This window comes from Cyanistes caeruleus, chromosome Z (genome assembly GCF_971803275.1).
Source record: "Cyanistes caeruleus chromosome Z, bCyaCae1.hap1.1, whole genome shotgun sequence".
Classification (NCBI taxonomy): domain Eukaryota; kingdom Metazoa; phylum Chordata; class Aves; order Passeriformes; family Paridae; genus Cyanistes; species Cyanistes caeruleus.
In genome coordinates, this window is record NC_141732.1 from 67,642,256 (window position 1) to 67,661,966 (window position 19,711).

At 47.3% G+C, this 19,711-nt stretch overlaps 1 protein-coding gene and 1 long non-coding RNA gene across 3 annotated transcripts; one reads left to right on the forward strand and one right to left on the reverse strand.

Moving 5' to 3' along the window:
- Positions 1 to 225: 225 nt before the first annotated feature.
- LOC147648538 (uncharacterized) lies at positions 226 to 3,297 on the reverse strand. The gene is made up of 5 exons (XR_015281164.1): positions 3,226 to 3,297; positions 3,031 to 3,145; positions 2,861 to 2,958; positions 1,845 to 2,032; positions 226 to 1,657 (listed from the first exon to the last, which is right to left on the reverse strand). It is a non-coding gene; the product is annotated as an uncharacterized LOC147648538 (long non-coding RNA).
- Positions 3,298 to 3,568: 271 nt separating this feature from the next.
- LOC111941486 (uncharacterized) lies at positions 3,569 to 6,473 on the forward strand. 2 transcript variants are annotated; one of them, XM_023944626.2, is made up of 6 exons: positions 3,569 to 3,845; positions 4,343 to 4,420; positions 4,530 to 4,622; positions 5,265 to 5,390; positions 5,722 to 5,869; positions 6,057 to 6,473. In XM_023944626.2, exons 1-6 carry the CDS (start codon positions 3,569 to 3,571, stop codon positions 6,445 to 6,447), a joined length of 1,113 nt encoding a protein of 370 aa, XP_023800394.2. In that variant the 3' UTR covers positions 6,448 to 6,473. The 2 variants fall into 2 exon arrangements, with proteins under 2 accessions (XP_023800394.2, XP_023800395.2); XM_023944627.2 differs by lacking the exon at positions 5,265 to 5,390.
- The last annotated feature ends 13,238 nt before the right edge of the window (positions 6,474 to 19,711 follow it).

Consider the following 19,711-nt stretch of genomic DNA (forward strand, 5'->3'; position numbering starts at 1 on the left):
CCAGGAACTTCTGTAATATTTCCTCTCCCCCATCCAGCTGAGAACAGGAATAAAAAGAATGTCTTTGGTAGGTGTCTGGTATCCAGCTTCACTGGAAACCACTATTGTAGCAAAGTACAAGAAGTTTCTTGTGTAAGTGGAGCATTTCACGTGGTGTTTTAATTGCTGTTTTAGGATTTGACTCAACACTTGTTTCAGGGGCTAAAGAATGAGACAAAATACATATTGGTATTTCCTGGTCGATTTTTAAAGTGATGCAATGTAAGATTGTGAAGAAGAAGGTCTGCCAGGTGGGAAGAAGTGACAGAGTGCTCATCTCAGATGAAGAAAGGAAGGCACTGCAAGAAACCAGGATACCAGGGAACTGCTGTCCTGGGCTTGTGAGTCAGATTCACTGTGGTCCTGCAGGCTTTTCCCTGTGCCTACTCCTACTTGGCCATCTACAGCCAAAGCTGGAGGTGTGAGTGCAGCAGATGTGTTGTCCAAGAAACATGGCACAGCTCTCTGAGGCTGTCACCTGCAGTGTGTGTGGAGGATATTTCCAGCAGCAATTAGCAGAGAAATGCTTAAAGACGTCTCTGGACACTGTGGGGTTTTGGGAGTTATTGTATAATTTTGGCTCAGGTGGTAGACTGTCCTAAGACAATTCAATTCCCTTAGAAGTGGTGAAGAGGAACCACTGAGCTGCTCACCCTTGACCCTTTCCTCTCTACAGCAGCTCCAGCTCCACCTCTGGGCTGTCTCTCATGGGCCTCTCAGCAGCCTCTGAGATTTCTACCTCCTGAGAGGGCAGCCTAAGGCTCTTTCCAGAAGAGAGCTTTGCCTCAACCTTTGAATCAAGCCCCACTAACTCTTGTCATACAGACATCCACATGTACAGCCCTGCATATGCAGATATGAACTGAGAGCTGAGGGATGCATGCAGGGTCATGCCCTGCAGTGCCATTTCTAAAATGCCTTGGCTGCTTCTGAGGGAAATGACATGCCCACAAGGCACTGCAGCGGGAAAATACCTCTGGATTCAACAGGGTGCAGCAAAACCCACCCCTGGCTTTCTTCTTTCATGTTGCTCTGTCCAGTTGCCTGTGCCTTGGTTTCTCGCTATATACTGGTTCTTTTCTACTCCCTCTCAGGCTTGCTGTCCCTCTGTTATGAATGGGCCAGGAGACCAGCTCCTTTTTAAAAAAGCCTTTTTTGAACAGTACAGCTCTGGGGTGGGGGCCCAAGGGGTCACGCACACCGCCACTGCTCCCACTGGACACCGCAGAAGAGAAGGATCCATGCAGCTTTGTCACTAGGGCAGAGCTGGGCCCTCCTTCCTAGGCAGTCCCCAGAAAGACTCTTTTTCTTGGCCTCGTAGTCTAGGGTGTCATCCTAGTCGAGTCCCCTCTGGTTATGTTGGCCTCTGGAGGGAAGTCAGGGGACTCCTCTGAGTCCTCCTCGTTTGATGGTACTGTTTTTATTCCTTCCTTTTCGTGTGGCTCCTTGTCTCGGGGTTTTTCCAGTCTGTGTGCGTCCCATGAGCCTCTGCTTTCTCTCGTTTACATAAAAGTCCTTATGTCATCCTCCTCCTGAGGGCTGAACAAGGTACAGCAGCTTGGGGCAGGGGTACAATGTTGGCATGTGGGAGTCTAGGAGCAGTGGGGGCAGGCCCTGGCTGAACAAGGAACGAGAAACACAGGGTACAGCAATTTGGGACAGGGGTACAAAGTAAGGGGTTTACAAACAGTAACAGTAATATGGCTAATAATCTTCTAATTACTCTTAACACCTCCAAAGCTTATCCAACAGACTCGATGCTCAGTCCCAGCCCAGACTTTCTCGCTGCCTCCTGCTCATTCTACCTTCTTCTCTGTCCCTGCTGCCTCTTCTTGCACCTCTGGTCCCATTTCCTGCACTGCTTTTGCTCTAATTGTTTTTTTGTTCTGCTTCCTGTACCGAACACTTCTGTCGTCACTTCTCGGCTCCTCTCCCTTCACGCTCAGCTCAGACTCCCAGGCGAACTGCAGCCGGAACATGGTGGGGAGCTCTCCTGCAGCAGCACGACAGCGGCGATCAGGCCCGGGACACGGGCCTCGGCCCTCAGGCTGGAGCGGGGCCGCTCCGAGCCAGTGGAAGCAGCTGTGGCCCAAGAAGCGAGGCCGGCAGGGCCGGCACAGCCCCACATCCCCGTGCCCACCCCTCACGGCCCTGTGGGAAATGGTGGCAGCGGGACCAAGGCACCCACTGGCTGCAGGCAGTGTTGTCCTCCTGCCGTGCCACACGCAGCAGGCGGCTTCAGGAGCACCACAGGCAGTCTGGGGACAGTGGTCCCACAGCTGGCAATGAGCCGCCGAGTAGCACAATGCTGTGGAATGCATTAAGAGAGAGACTGGGTGTGTAGGGAGTTAAGGAACACAGACGGGCAGTGTTCATAGGTGCCACCCCTCAGGGAGGAATGGCGCCCAAACCCAACGCCGAGGCAACTGGGCAGCCTGCCTGGGTTCTGGGTTGGAGATGTGACCAAGAGACCCTCCAGCCTGGTAGCACCCTCTGCTCGTTATGCACTGCAGCCTTCAAGGTGGGTAGCGTTCTGTGCTTGATTCCAGAGGTTGGTATTGGCCAAGTTTATGCAGCTTGTCAGCTGGAAACTGCTTATGAGCCTTGGAGACAGCCCAGAGGTGGAAAGCTGTCAATGCCTCTCTGCTTGTGGCTATAAACACCTGGGGTTTAACAGATGCTTCCTGGGCATTTATACCAAAGGTGCTCTCTAAGGCCTTGCAGAGATTCTGAGCCTGGGGTGGCCGGCACACGTAAGTCCATGAGTATTTCCTTCCTGGAAGAGCTGCTCAGCTAAAAGGCCACTCGTGTTAGCTCTTACCTGCGGGAACATCACACCTTTGTGTCCATGGCAGTACCTCATGGTGTCCAAGGACAAGCAAGAGGGAGGTCAGGACCTCTGGAGAACTGCTGAGGGATCTGGGGCACACAAAGTATTAACTTCTTCCACTTGCCATGAACCAGACACAGGAAGGTTCTAGAGTTGAATACCTGTCACCCTGGTCTTCCCAGCAAAGTGTGGAGCTTTTTCTGTGGGTTGCTCTACAGGACACCAGGCCTGATGGTGGCATGTGGCACATTTCCCTGCCTCAAAGGGAAAAAGGATCTTTGCTCAGGAGTTAGCAAGGCTCTTTGAGACAGCTTTAATCAGGATTGGAAGAGAAAAGGGAATAAAACCAGGCTCACCTGGGAGAAGCCTGAGCACTGCACACCCACCTTTGCATCATAGCAGTGGAGGGAAGCAGTGCTGCCTGGTCATGAAGCTGTAGCAGAAGTATTGGGAAAAGCAGGCTTCTTGCCAGAATGCTGTCTAGACAAATGTGTAGTGCCAAAGAAAGGCACCTGCAATTGGGTTTTTTAATGGCACCTTCATATGAGGCTTTTGATGGGGATTTCTGAGGAATAAGATATGAGTGCCTCTGCATTTCCGTGCACAGTGCTGCCTCCCAGAATACATCCACCCTTCTCTACTTGTGCTCCTTCTGTTCCTATGCAGAACAAGGAAACTGAACAGAGAGATGGTGCCTGAATGCAAAGGCAACATAGGTGTACTTTGGGGTGTACTGGTAGGGGGGTGCAATGCCCAATGTTGATGACAGTTTACAGGATGCCACGTTGTTATGAGGTCACAGAGCCCCAGTCTGCTCTTCAGTGCAACTCTGGGCAACACTGCAGCAGCAGCAGCAGTGACAGTGGAGGCAGAATGTTGCAAGCAGGCAGGGTCATGGTCCTGACCATGCTCCTCTTATTCCTGGCCCTGCAAGCTCAGAACACCCAGAGTGCTCAAATACCTGAGCAGGGAGCAGGTAGGCAGGCAGGGGCCAGCACATAGCCCTGGCTGGCAGCAGTGGGGCCAGGGCTTGGCTGGGCCAGGAAGCCACTATGGTGTGGGTGGTGGGGCAGACTCACCAGGGCAGGTATGAGGGGCTGCAGCTGCTTCAGGGTGCAGCATGGAGAGAGATTCCTAAGGAGCAGGGAGGTGGGGAGGGGCAGTTCAGGCCCAGAACCTCGGCACTGAGTTATCAGTCACTCAGCACTGGTCATCCACCCCGAGCTCTGATTATCCAGCCTCCTGGCCAGGCTCCAGTGCTGACCCGCCCATGGGTCCTGTGGGCACACCATGGTTTTTCACTTCATGTGAGAGCTGCCAGCTGTGTTCCAAGGGCAGCCAGACCTCCCTGCAGCTGTGAGAATGCAGGCCTGTCTGTGCATGCCCTGTCAGCACCTTCCACATTCAGGTCTTGAGGTGTGACCATGAGGGCAGTGCATCTGATGGTAACTTTTTGTGGGTGTTTGCTTCTAGTTGTGGACACAGAGAGTGCTCTTTCAGCCCCTGAGCTAGAGCCAGATTCCATGCTGATTCCAAGCTGGTATCTCAAGCGTGAGTAGTCAGTTTCTACTGCCTTACAAGAATAAACACTCCATTATCCTATGTTACTCATGGGAAATGTACCTTCATAGGTTAACCTTCTTTTATAACTCTAACCTAGGGAAGAATGATGACAAGGTCCCTGAAGAAATCCCTGAAGGAGTCCCTGAAGTTCCAGAGGAGCTCCTGACAGCCTTGGATGATGCCTCATCTGGTTAGTGTATCCCACTCAGTTAAACTGGGGACCTGGGAAGCTTTTCTCCATATAATAAGAATCTGCTTTCTGTATGGAAGTGCTGTATCCTGGACAGCCAGAAGCACTCAGTCAGAGTTTTGCTGCAGGGACACTCCATTTCACACCTCCTAGAGTGAGCCATAGAGATGGCTGAGAACAGTGTCTGCTCTCAGTTGTGGTTCCAGATGATTACCAGGGGCACCTCCTGCTACTGCTGCTGCTGCAGTTGTACCATTACTGGCCAGATCTGCTGTGTGCCGACACTGGCATCCAGATGTTGGGAAAAGGCCTGTGCTGAATCTGCATTTGCCTCATACTTAGCTCAGCACTGAGACAGAAATGATATCCATGAAATGTTGGCTGCCCCTGCCACATTCAGGTATGGCTTAAAGCTGGACCCCAACTGTGAAGGTGAACCTGAAGGGATTCCTTGTGTGGGATTTGGTTGATCAAGTCTTAGGTGGTTTGGGTCTGCATTTCTTGCTGTATTGCAGAAAATCCGCCTGTGGATTCCTCTTGTCTTTGGGGACAGTGGGCTCCTCACTGCCACTTACCAGAATGTCCAGGTCATGATACCGTGCTCCTAGTAAGGGACAGTGGTGTCTCCTATTTTTTCTGAAGAGACAGATTCTGAGTCTGTGCTGGAGACACTTCCTATGGAAGAAAGTGACAGCGTGCCAGGCTCAGATGATGAAACAGAACCAATACGGGACACCAGCATGCTTGCTGAGTCTGAGGAAGATTCCGGTGAGTGCTTGGGAGGTGCTGTTTTGGGAAAAGAGCAGCATCTCTGCTGTATCCCAGCAGTGCTCTCCATGGATGAATTGCAGGTGCCCAGCACACAATCCTGGCCTGCAGCCCGGAGGAAAAGATAGGGGCAGTGCTGCTCCCTGATACACACTGGGCTCTTCTTTTAGAGAACTTTATGGGATCTCCCTTGATCCCTGGTGCTGAGACACCAGAGCCAGAGGAACCGATCTCTGAAGACAAGAATCCTTGGGCATCTGAAGCACACTGTGAGATTATCCCTAGTGCAGAGTACAAACATTGTCTCTTGCATTGTCTTTTCTCCTTCCAGGGTCAGCTACTGTGCAAAAAGCCAAGACTGCTGGATACTGTGACCCGAGCAAGTACTACATCCTAGGGACAGTAACAGCCTTAGCTTTGATTCTGCTTGGGGCAATGTCTGGGTATATAGGCCTGTATCAGCTGCTGAAGAGAGGCATGTGAGTTATTTATTGCTGCCATTGGCAATTAAATGTTTGCACTGTGCTGGAGTGCCAAGGCAGTTCCTGGCAGAACTGCTCTGTTTCTGCTCTGCAGAAACCTCTATCATATCATATTTTTTCTATCATAAAATCTATCATAAAATTCTTATCTATGAGGAGTCTTCTTGGAAATCTGTTTCTACAGGAAGACTCGGGAAGACAAAGAAGCACCAGGAGAAGTCTACACTGACTCTTCCTGGGAAAGCCATGGTCAGCCTGGAGGTATAGGTGAAGCAGAGTCAGGAGAAGGATCAGGAAGGGGCAGGAGAGCCCAAGTCAACAGGTTCAGGGACAGCTGCCACGTATTTCCTGAGGTCTTTGCAGCAGAGCTTGCCCAGCTGTACAAGAGCATGGGTGCAGACCCCTCACCTCTGCCCGCATGTCCCTTCTGTGCTCTGGCTGATGGTGCCTCTTCACAGGACCACTGGATTTCCCTGGACTCACCTCAGCCTACACCATCCTGGTGTCCCTGCTACCAGCACCAGCAGGAATACTTTATATTAGAGGATGATGATTTTTTTAGTGATAACACATAAAGAAATGTATTTCCAAAACCAATTAAGTTTTTGCCTGTTGCAGCTGTTTCTATTGGGGTAGAATGCACAGAGCTGGGAGCAGGGCTGGAGCTGCCTGAGAAGCTGCACTGCACCTGCATTTGCACTGCAGTACAGGACATGTTTGTGCCAGCCTCAGCCTGCTTTCCCAGCAATGGCCATCAACAAGGCTTTCCTGCACCAGAATAGGGACATGCTGGTGAAGCATGAGGTCCACAAACTTCTCTATGAGCTCATTTGGGATGCTGCTGTGAAACAGCATGTTCTGGGCAGAGAGGGAAGGATGTTCTGGGAAGGATGGCTGAATAGTGCTGAGCACATCAAGGAGACTTGACATGGTGACTTAGGTCATGGGGGATGTGGTAGTCCCCCCCCACATAGCTCAGAGAGGATCAAGGAGCAGAAATCTGGAGCCAGACTGGGTGAGACACAGAGGGGAAGAAATGTGGTATTAATCACAGGAATGAATGGTATTAAAAATTAAGTTGTTAACATAGACAATAATTATAATAAAAATTACAGTCTTCTCCCCCACACAATGGAAAAAAGCCATTAGGTGGAACAAAGCAAAGGAAGCGTGCTCTGGTGTTTTGTTTAAGTGAGGCACTTGCAGATTCTGTGTAGCACCTTAATTACTGTTTTCAGATTTGACTTAACTTTTGGTTCAGGGAGATTAAGATGGAGGCAATATACACCTGTGTTGGTGGCTGGTTCTGAGGGTCTTTTTGACCCCCAGCTGCCACCAACTACCCCAGACAGAGGTCCCGCAAAGAACGGCTGTCCAGGAGTCTTGGGTGGTTTCCCAAGGGGTAACCCCTATGAGCACGGTCTGAGGCATCAAGTGATCAGCTCTTTTAGATGTGATTTCAGCTCTGTGATCAGCTCAGCCCAGCTCTGCTCACCGGTTACCCCAGCTGACATGTAGACGACAGATGGGAGGCTGTGTAGCATTCCACAGAGTCCTTTATTGGCAGGCTTCAGCAAAGGGGGCTGTTGGGAAGGTAGAATTAGAAAAGAGTTATAAATATGACTTCTTAGCCAGAAAGGCTAAGGAAGAAATACAAATGAAAGCACGGTTTGAATAATTCAAAGAAACCAGTCTGGTATGCCAGAACACATTCTTTCCCCCAGTAAAACTTAGCTGAGACCCCTCTCCCCAGCCTTATAAGGAAAGGTCTGAAGGACCCTGAAATAACTAGAAATATGCAAAAAGCAGCGATTTCTATAGGCCACACACAAATGTTACTGTATTACTATACTTACAAAGATTGGTTAGTAAAGGAATAGAATATTCAAAGGTATAGGTTGTATAAGTAATTGTAAAGGAGAGCTCAGCCTCTTTTTCCCCGGCTCTCTCACTTCTGTTCTGTCACTCTCCTTCTTAAGTCTTGAACTCATGTATTCATATTTTACCCCCTTTTGTATTGTTCCCTCTGAGCCTGCTTTGAGCTTCATCTGCTGGCTCCTAGCAGGGTTCTCTCTCTCCCACGCCCTGAAATAAACTACTAACATCTAACTCGACTATAGAGGTCTCTGCCGTGTCCTGGACCGTCCACACCCCGAAGTATCTCTTACAGGGGCCAGTGACGAACTTCCACTGAACAGGGCAAAAGCTGGGGTTTTATAGGGAAGGGGAGAATTGGGAAAAGGACCAATGGTTTACAGGGAGATAACAAGGGGTCCTGAAGCAGGAAGGGATCCACAGCTTAGTCACCATGACTAAGTTGTTTTGTCTTGTCTTAAGGAACAGATCTCCAAGGAAAAAGCCCTTTGGAGGACTTTCTTCTTCTTGTATAACTCCTCCACACACCTGTATGAGCAGTTCAGAGATGGGGGTATCCGAGTTGAGATCAGAAGCCAATTCTACTGAATATACAAGGCATTTATATAGGGTTTTACTTGTATGATACTTACATAGGGTTCTATTTTTGGTAACAATTTCTCATTGGTTATACATTCTTCATGATATCAGTTACCTGGTAACCATTACAAAGTTTCACAACATACTTCTTGGTCACTTCTACCCTGGGGAGTAGTTATCTGTGTCTGTCTCTCCCATGGTTTCTGTTTGATTAGGCGTAAGATGTTAGGCTCCTTTATCAGTTCCATTGTGCCCTCTGTTCTATTCAACTTGCATCTGGGTATTTTCTGTTCAGTTTCCAAAGTGATGGAATGTAGGATTGTGAAGGAGGTCTTCCAGGTGGGAAGTGACAGAGTGCTCATCTCAGATGAAGAAAGGAAGTCACTGCAAGAAACCAGGATACCAGGGAACTGCTGTCCTGGGCTCATGAGTCAGATTCACTGTGGTCCTGCAGGCTTTTCCCTGTGCCTACTCCTACTTGGCCATCTACAGCCAAAGCTGGAGGTGTGAGTGCAGCAGATGTGTTGTCCAAGAAACATGGCACAGCTCTCTGAGGCTGTCACCTGCAGTGTGTGTGGAGGATATTTCCAGCAGCAATTAGCAGAGAAATGCTTAAAGACGTCTCTGGACACTGTTGGGCTTTGGGGGTTATTGTATGTTGTGGTAAAGGTTGTTAGAATGTTACTAACTTAGAGATGGTTAGTTTATGTTTGTAGCTGTTAGCCTGGAATGCATCCTCCCCCAAGCATTGGCTTCTCTTCTCCTCTCCTTCTCTCCTTCTCTCTCTCTGCTGGGGGATGATTTTACTGTGGTTAGTGGAGTTTTTCTTCGTCAGATCTCTGTCTTTGAGCCTTGCAGCCGCCAGGGGCCGTGCCGATCCCACCCCCCCTACCCGGCAGCGGGGAGGCAGCGGGGAGCCCGACGGAGTGGAGGGAGGGCGCCGCTGTCATTTCCAGCCGCTCCGGGTTTCTCTAGCACGAGAAAGGCGGGAGAGGGACGGGAGAGGGACGGGAGAGGGACGGGAGGAGAGGGACGGGAGGAGAGGGGGGAGGGTGGGGAAGAAGCACCACTGCTGCTTCCCCGCAGCCAAATCAACTCCGCGCTTTCGCTGGAACTGACAAGGAATTCCTAGATACTTCCTGGCTTGGAGCAGATTGTCACGGTTTCCTCTGAGCCCAGCAGAAAGGGCCCGGGAAGGCACAGGGGTAGGAAAGGCCAGAGCCCACTCTCTGGCATGCGGGAACTCACGGCTTTGTTCTCCTCGTCCCTGACCTGTAGTCACTGCCTCCAGTTTCTGTGCATTTTCCGGTTCCTGTGTCCCATCTAAAGGAGACTGAGTGTGTACCTTTGCCCCACCTCTTCCCCCCTGAGCTTCCAGGTTTGCTTTGTACATCCCACGCAGAGTAAGAAGTTTCTTATTCGAGGGAATGTACGCCTGTTATTTCATATCTTAGTGTGTTTAGCCTTGATTTGTATGAAGTTTGTAAATGTGCTAGCTGTGAAAAATAATTGGTTCTCTCTAATGTTCCCACCCTTCAAAGAAGCCCCTGTTAAAAGAAGCACCCCAGACCCCAAACCTTTTGTCTCATTCTCTGGAGTTCCCTTCACAGAAATAAACTGTGGAACACTGTTACGGCATGGGGTCAATGGTAGGGTGCCACAACCTTCCCAGAAGTGTCTCTGGGAAAGCCGCTTCGGACAGCGCCACACACCCACACAGACATGCAGCCAGATAGATGCAGTTGGAGTCAGTGGCGAGGAGTCAAGAGGGGCCCTTGTATGGGTTCCACAAGGAGCGTTTATTTCTTCTGACTCGTGAAGGGTCCAGGAACAAAGGGCCCAGAATAAGGGCTGTGCAACACATTTTGTACTGGGGGTGGAGAACAACTGGGACCAATGAGCTTAGGGCCAGGGGGTGGTACAGAGGAGGGTCCAGGGTGCTAGAGCCAATCAGTCCAAGGTAGGGGGGGATTAGGGAAATCAGGCCAATGGGGAACCAAGGATGAGAGACGATTCTAGGGATAGGGGAAGGTCGGAGGAAAGGAGGCAGGGAGGAGACTGCCCAGGGGGAGGGAAAAGGGGCTGGCCAACAGGCCAGGGGGAAGGGTAGAACTGGGGTACATGTGTCATCAACAGGGAGACTCCATAAGAGAGGCCTCAACCATTAAATTATAGTGGCATCCCTCCAAGGGGATTTCCCACTCTCCTGGATAGGGGGCTCACAAATCCCCACAGAACATAACCCAGCAGAAGAGTCCTCCCTGTTTCTTTACTTGTTTGAGAGACTTGAGTTCCAAAAGTAAATTGTTAAGCTCAAATCCTACTCCTTCTGGCACCGAGCCAGAGTGAGGAAAAACCCCATCTCTGAGCTAGCCAAGAAACTCTGGGCTCTGATCAATTGTACACTTCTGGCTCAGGCGGTAGACTTTCCTTAGAAAATTCTATTCTGTTATAAATGGGCTTGGACTTTTTGGGTGAAAAACAAAGTCAAACCCTTTCTTAACCAAGAGAGGCAAGAGCCCAGGATAAGCCAGGACTCTGCTACAGCAATGCCAAACACTCTCCCTTAGATCAGACTCCATGGGAAGACTCCAAGTGAAGTCCTGCTGCCCCTTTTATAGACCCCCCATCCAGGATTGGTCCATTCATGATCCACTCTCTGACTGGCCCATTTCCAGGGCTCTCATTGGTTCTTAAGAGGGGTCACTCCTGACCAATCATTCCTCTGGGGCATCAATGATTGGTTGTCTTCTCCACCAATGGTTGTTTCCAGTACAGACGTCACTCCTGGGAGGTCATGTTCTTGAGTGTTCTTTTAGCTGAACCTTTCCTAACACCACGCAGTACCTCACCAGCCCTGGGCCATCGTCATCTCCACTTGAGTGCCTTCACACCAAACCACCATACCTCATCCATTTCACTTATAAACCCACAAGAACCCACACTCCCTAACCACAAATATTAGCTAGGAACAATTTATTTTGAACAGCTATTAACTTATAACCCAATGTTAACAGTTAATCAACATGTTACAACAACTAGTTTACTTATAACAACTCTCCCCTCTAAAACTTTGATACTTCTTGTAGAGTTTTTCTGCTGTCTCTGGCTTTTGGTCTTCCTCTGCGTTAGTAGTCTTTATCAGATGAAGTTTCCCTGTATCTCCTTTACTCAGCTGTTTTTCCAAGCTTAGGTTGAGTGATTTTTGCACAGTTTTTGTGATGGTCCGAATTAAGTAGGGAATCAAATGTTTAAGGAAAGAGATAATGATTAGGGCACCTCCAACAGTTATCAGTACTTTCTTCCACCATTCACCATCAAAAATGTTATCCCACCAATTCGTTTTTAATAAGAGGGTCAATTTCTGGACAGGAACATGGACTAATTTCCTGATGTTAGTGCTGATGTTCTTAATTACTTCACTATGGTCATCGATCTCAACACAACATCCTGATGAATTAAATTTACCACGTACTCCCCCTTCTTCTGCCAATTAATAATCTAATGCCAGTCTGTTCTGATAGATCATAGCTCTCATTTGACGGGCTTATGCTGAGAGTAAATCGAGAACCAGACTAGATTGATTAGGTATGACTTCTACTATTACTTGTAAAAGAATCATCTGATTGAGCATGTACACAGGGGTTCTACAGCCCCATGATCCATCCTGGGCCCAGGTAGCAGGACCGTAAGTGGCTATTATTCTTTCTGGTAGCCATTCATCTTCTTCCCATTTCTGTGCCCCTCCTATCAATGTTTCCCTCCTTTTTCTTTTTAATTCATCATACAAAGGTACCCCTAAATGTTTTTCTTCTATCCAGGGAAGTAAGAACTAAGAGGGTTTGATTATGCCTAGTGTGCTACTCCCTGCCCAATTCTTTGGGAGCATAACATAAGCTGGTCTCCCACAGATCCAGTAGAGACCATTTGGGGCCTTCCCGAATCCTGGGGGCTCTATAGTGTCTACACCAATTCCACGCCAAAATGTTGACAATCTCTTTTCTCCTTGAAATGGATTAGTCTCCTTGGTGGCACACTCATATAATTTCTCTCGCTCAATGTAGGAACATCCCTTTCTTTGATCCTTTGCCCAGTACAAATATGAGGCTTGGGGAATCCATCATTTATGGGTATCATTTGTTACTAGATAATGTTTACAAGGTAGCTCACCTACATAAAAGGTGAATTTAGAGCCTCTTTTCCATAAACACTCCTCACCAGTGGCATCAGATCACAAGCTCCATACTTCCCCTTCTGGTCTTTTCTCTTGTATGGATTCTCCTTTTCCTAATATCCTTAGTAAATTCTGTGGACTCAAAGGAATTCCTTCCTATGGCCAGATTTCAGCCATTTAGGTGTCACCACAAATCCAATAGTTAGTAATGTTAAATTCATGACTTATTCTCTCTGCCAAGTACAAGATTAGGTTTTTCCCTCCTAGTACCTTTATCCAAGGTCCCTGCTTAATTATCTCTTTCACCTATTTTTCTTTGATCCAGTCAAGCTTATAAACCCCTTTGACAGCCCCTCTTTTTATACATTATTTTCTCTGAACAAATCCACTTCTCTTTCATAGGGCATTCCCCCAACAATTTTTGTGTAAAGTTCCCTACATTTTCAGACAGCCAATAAATTTTTCCATCCTCGTTACAAGTAGTAAATTCTGAAAAGTTGATACAAGTGGGATTCGTGTCTGAGAGTCTCCTGCATATATAGGGTAGTAGCACTTATCACAAGGAGCTGCTTCTCCTGTCAGGATCATTACTTGTAAGAAGAGAAACATCAGTGGGAGTCCAGTACAGGGCACTTTCCCACCCATATCTCACTTTCTCACCTGTGACTCTCTTTGTGGGATCCTGATCTGTTCTTGCCTCCCTTCTTTTGCATTCCTTACTGTCTACTACTTCTTGTTGCAGAAGCTCATTTTTTCCCCTTTTGTATCAACTTGCTTGTTTCTTTTAGAGCCTGATTGCTAGATGTGTAGGAGAATGCCTCTATTTGCTTCCTAGGATCTTTTGATCTGCAACAAGAAATACCAGAGGTTAACAATAAACCTTCAACCTTATACATTCTAATAAATTAGACAGTCTCTTAAATAAACTATATACAGTTAAAACCCCATCCCTAAACAATTCTTTAAATAGATTATATACAGTTAAAACTTAATACATTTTTGTCCTGGGGTGACTTTATGATACTGGTATCCCCAGTCACCTGGTTTATGTTACATATTAAGTTCTGCACCTTTAAGACTGGCTCTGAGAGCAAAGTGGGGGTAGAAGAAACGCGTAGTTTGTGTTGAACAAAAACATCACTACCTCGCATCCTGCTCCTGGACTGTGGTGTCTGCAGCATGGACAGACAGTGGGACAGAGCTTCTCTTTTATGGTTAGTTAGTTTTTAGCGAGCTAAGGCAGAGAAGTTCCCTGAACTTTTTACCTTTTTTTTGGATCTGTTCAAACCTGCTCTAGACTGAAAAGCACCCAACCAAACCCTGGGAGCTCACACCTGTGGCCCACTGGTGCCTGGGCCTCAGCATTTTCCAGCGCTGGAAGGACTGATAAGAACCTGAGCAGGCCAAGCTACACCACATGGAAAGGACTTTTCTTCCTGGATTTGCCATCTCATCGAACAGCGAGAGGTTTTATTGTTTAATATTATTCAATTTCTGTTAAATAAACAGTTTTTTCCACTTCTCTCCAAGGAAATATTTTTCCCGAACCAGCTGGGGGGAGGGGCTATTTGAATTTTGTTTTTTGGGGGAACCCCATTTGGAGGTTCTCTCCCAAATTTGCCCTAAACTAGGACAATTTTAATACATTCTACAAGGTTTAAGTATTTAAATACAGTTAAATAATAATTATGGCTCATAGTTGGAACTTTTTGAAACAAACTCTTGTTATTTCATGTTCCCAGGAGGTTCATTTGGACATTTCTTCTTTAAAATGAGCTTGGTGTCTGATACTTCCATTGTTGTCCGTTCTATGGGAGAAGAAGCTGATTCCTTAGGAGCAGAGACCGGTCCTTTTACTCTGGTGACATGCATCCATCCCTTTTCGTGTGTTTGAATCGCTGTTTCAGTGGTTAGTAGAACTTGGAAGGGACCTTCCCATCTTGAAGTTAATGGTTGTTCTCTCCATGTTTTAATTCTGACCCAATCTCTGGATTTAAATTTATGTATTTTGAAATCAATGGGAGTAGTTTGAGGGAGATATCCTTTCTCCCTTAATTCTTCCAAGGTGTTGGCCATAGTTGGCATGTATTTCTTTACACTTTGTTCTCCCTCTTCTTATGTCCCAATGTTACCCAGAGTGGTCAGGAAAGGTAAACCAAACATCATCTCGTAGAGGGAAACCCCCAAATCCTCTCTCAGTTTTGTTTTTAACCTCATTAAAGCAAGAGGAAGACACTTAAACCAATTCATTTTTGTCTCCTCTGTTAATTTTGTGAGGGCTATTTTTAGTGTTTGATTTATTCTCCCAACCTGTCCAGAACTTTGTGGCGTCCAGGGTGTATGGAGTCTCCAAGCAATATTTAGGGTCATTGTTATTTGATGGAGGATTTTTGATGTGAAATGTGGACCTCTATCTGAATCAATCATATTTACTAGTCCATACCTTGGTATAATTTGTTCCAAAAGGAATTTACTAAGTACCTCCGCTGTCACCTTGGTTGTTGGGTATGCTTCAACCCAATGACTTAGATGGTCAATTATAACCAATAGATATTTGAATCTTTGTACTGGGGAAGTTCAATATAATCTATCTGTATGATTTGGAAAGGTCTTCTAGCCAATTCTCTTCCCCCTTGAGGAAATTTCCACATTACCTTTTTATTTACCTGCTGGCAGACCATACATTCCCGAGTTACAACCTTGATGACCTCAAATACTCCAATACAGACATAAGTTCATACAAAGTGATCACATAATGCCTGGGTTCCCTACTGAGTTGAGGCATGGAGGCTCTCTAACACATTTAGAGCTAATGTTTTGTTTAATACTTGCCTCCCATCCAGCATCCTCCATTTTCCTTTTAATTTTTAATAGCACCATGCTGTTACAATTCTTCTTGCTCTCTTTCATTTAACATCAGAACTCCCTTGTCTTCTTTATCTCTATCATTCTTATCCCCCACTTCTACCAACTGTAGTGTCTCGCTAGTGTTTTCTAAAGTGACTGTCTTTTGCTACTTGGTCAGCTAAGTTATTTCCTCTTATTCTCATTGAACCTCCTTTCTGATGTCCTTTTACATGTACTACTGCTATTTCCTTCAGCCCCATTATAGCTTCCAGCACAGCTTTAATTAAACCCTCATGAATTAACGTCTTTCCCTTTGAGCTTATGAACCCCCTTTCAGTCCAAATTTTTCCAAAGGTGTGTACCACCCCATAAGCGTATTTAGAGTACGTATAGATGTTTCTGCTCTTTTGATTAAGCCATTTCAATCCTTTTAACAGTGTGTAGATCTCTCAGCACTGTGCAGGTCAGCTATCAGGGAGCTTTCCTTTCTCTATAACAGTCATGTTATGTCCATCAATAATGGCGTATCCTGACATTCTTTTTCCATTTACTACTCTGGATGAACCATCCACAAACAAAATTTCCCCTCCCTTTCTCCAGAGGTCCTGACCTCCCTCTTGCTTGTCCTTGGACACCATGAGGTACTGCCATGGACACAAAGGTGCGATGTTCCCGCAGGTAAGAGCTAACACGAGTGGCCTTTTAGCTGAGCAGCTCTTCCAGGAAGGAAATACTCATGGACTTATGTGTGCCGGCCACCCCAGGCTCAGAATCTCTGCAAGGCCTTAGAGAGCACCTTTGGTATAAATGCCCAGGAAGCATCTGTTAAACCCCAGGTGTTTATAGCCACAAGCAGAGAGGCATTGACAGCTTTCCACCTCTGGGCTGTCTCCAAGGCTCACAAGCAGTTTCCAGCTGACAAGCTGCATAAACCTGGCCAATACCAACCTCTGGAATCAAGCACAGAACGCTACCCACCTTGAAGGCTGCAGTGCATAACGAGCAGAGGGTGCTACCAGGCTGGAGGGTCTCTTGGTCACATCTCCAACCCAGAACCCAGGCAGGCTGCCCAGTTGCCTTGGCGTTGGGTTTGGGCGCCATTCCTCCCTGAGGGGTGGCACCTATGAACACTGCCCGTCTGTGTTCCTTAACTCCCTACACACCCAGTCTCTCTCTTAATGCATTCCACAGCATTGTGCTACTCGGCGGCTCATTGCCAGCTGTGGGACCACTGTCCCCAGACTGCCTGTGATGCTCCTGAAGCCGCCTGCTGCGTGTGGCACGGCAGGAGGACAACACTGCCTGCAGCCAGTGGGTGCCTTGGTCCCGCTGCCACCATTTCCCACAGGGCCGTGAGGGGTGGGCACGGGGATGTGGGGCTGTGCCGGCCCTGCCGGCCTCGCTTCTTGGGCCACAGCTGCTTCCACTGGCTCGGAGCAGTCATGTCAGCTCCCTCAGAAGCAGCCGAGGCATTTTAGAAATGGCACTGCAGGGCATGACCCTGCATGCATCCCTCAGCTCTCAGTTCATATCAGCATATGCAGGGCTGCACATCTGGATGTCTGTATGACAAGAGTTAGTGGGGCTTGATTCAAAGGTTGAGGCAAAGCTCTCTTCTGGAAAGAGCCTTGGGCTGCTCTCTCAGGAGGTGGAAATCTCAGAAGCAGCTGAGAGGCCCATGAGAGACAGCCCAGAGGTGGAGCTGGAGCTGCTGTAGAGAGGAAAGGGACAAGGGTGAGCAGCTCAGTGATTCCTCTTCACCACTTCTAAGGGAATATAAGTAAACTAGTTGTTGTAACATATTGATTAATTGTTACTACTGGGTTATAAGTGAATAATTATTCAATATAAAATGTTCCTAATTAATATTTGTGGTTAGGGAGTGTGGGTTCTTGTGGGTTTATAAAGGAAATGGGTGAGGTCTGGTGATTGGTGTGGGGGCACTCAAGTGGAGATGGTGGTGACCCAGGGCTGGTGGGGTATCGCGTGGTGTTAGGAAAGGTTCAGCTAAAACAACAGTCAAGAACATGACCTCCCAGGAGTGATGTCTGTGCTGGAAACAACCATTGGTGGAGAAGACAACCAATCATTGATGCCCCAGAGGAATGATTGGTCAGGAGTGACCCCTCTTAAGAACCAATGAGAGCCCTGGAAATGGGCCAGTCAGAGAGTGGATCATGAATGGACCAATCCTGGATGGGGGGGCGGGGGGGGGAGTCTATAAAAGGGGCAGCAGGACTTCTCTTGGAGTCCTTCCACAGTATCTGATCTAAGCGAGAGTGTTTGGCATTGCTGTAGCAGAGTCCAAACTTATTCTGGGCTCTTGCCTCTTGGTGTTTTTCTGTGGTTTGTTTAAGAAAGGGTTCGACTTTGTTTTTCATCCTAAATCCAAGCTCATTTATAACAGTTTCTGGGGACTCATCTCGGATTATCACGCCTAGCAGTGGTCCCGGCGTAGGACAGATTTAGGTGTGCGTACACTTTTTTTACCCCTGGACTACTTCGAGACCATGGAAGGGACAGGTGATAATACCTGAAGACCGGCAGAGGCATAGCAACCTGGACGGGTAGGACCTCCCTTTAGAGGGAGCGAGGCCCACAACGCACAGGTTGATGTCATGGGTGGGGTTTGAGGTGAAGGGAGTACGCAGTGAATGAGTGTGAGAGAGATGGGGGCTGTTAATACAGACTCCCAAAGTGTGTGGGTACCTCCTACTACCGCATTTCTGGACTCCCACGAGGGGGCCAGCCAGGAACAGAGGGAAGTGATTGGAAATTGAGTGAGTGGACCCCAAGGACCCCTGGGCTCCTGAGTCAGAAATTCCATGAGAGGATTTGTAGGGAGATTGTGGAGATGGGTAGTACCAGACCTTACACTGCTCTTGTGCAGGCTCCCATCCTCCCAGAAGGAGGCTCACGTGGTGGGTTTGGTCACAACCAGAACCTTCACCCTCTGAGCTAGAAACCCCAGGGAGGGAGTTGATAAGGGGAAGGTTCCTTCCAAACTAGGGACCAAAAAAGGGGCTCATAGGAGGGGACTGGAGGAAGGACTGTGGGATCAAATCCTTCCTGGGAGGGGATGATTCCCTGGAGGCAAATCAAAGGATGGATTTGCTGCCTGGAGAATTAGGACCCCAGAGGTGGGAAGGATACTCTTATCTGGGGACTGCTAACTTAAGGTGGCCTCCAGATGAAAGAGTGCCTCTTCTAGACAGGGGAAGGGGAGGGTGCCCACTCTGGGGGGTTGATTCCCTGGAAACAGACCAAAGGGAAGGTTTTCTGTCCAGGGAATTAGGACTCTGAGCTAGGAACCCCAAGGAGAGGGGGTTCATAGTGGGACAAGCTGGGGCAACAGAGTAGTCACCTTGCAGTATGGAGACTTCAGGAAAGAGGGCCACTGGCTGTGAGATGGTCCTCCTAGTCACTAGGACTAGGAGGGAGGAATAGAACATGTCGTGGTAGCGATCAAGTTTCTTTTATAGTTTGGAGAATTCCTATATAATTTAATGTTTTACTTATAGTTTGTTTGGAGGCTTTCTAATTTGGTTATAACTAAATAATTTACAGTTTCTTTGGAACTTGATGTTATTTGCTTGTTGCTTGGTGTTGATTTGGAATGTGCTGGTATTTCATTTTGGAATTTTGGACGCTTCAGTGATGATTTGCTGTTAGTTTGGGATTTTTAATTTACTTTGTGAAACTGCAGAATCTTGGGGAGTGTAGTTCTGGGGTAAGGACTAGCCGGAAGTTCCCAGATCACTCCTTAAGAAGTAACAGTTCTTTGTGTACGGTGGTACTGCCATCTTAGATTGTAGAGGGACAGTGGAGTTTGACCATTTTGGATTTGAAGTGGAGTGTCCATTTTACGTTGAGTAGTCCGCCGTTTTGTGTTGCCCAAATTGTTTGGGTGCTGCTTCATTTGTCTGCCATTTTGTTCTAGTTAGCCACCATCTTTATTTTATTTCTCCCACAACTATTCCAATTGACCAGCATATTTATTTCTGTTTCCCATCCTATTTTAATTACATTTAAATCACCTGTCATTTTGTTTTTGACCACCGTATTTATTTTTGTTTCCCACACTATTCTAATTGCCATTTTCATTGTCGGCCATTTTGTTTATGACCACCATATTTATTTTTGTTTCCCACATTGTTCTAATTACTTTCAATTTTCCATTGCCCTGTTTTTGATAACCATATTTACTTTGGTCACCCATATGATTCTAAAAATAATTATTTCAATTGTCTGCCATTCTGCTTTTGAATATTGTAAGTAATCTCTTTTCCTACACTATTACCCTTATTTCAGAGAATAATCATCTGCAATTTATATTCCAGTTGTTAGGTTGTAAACATTCAGTT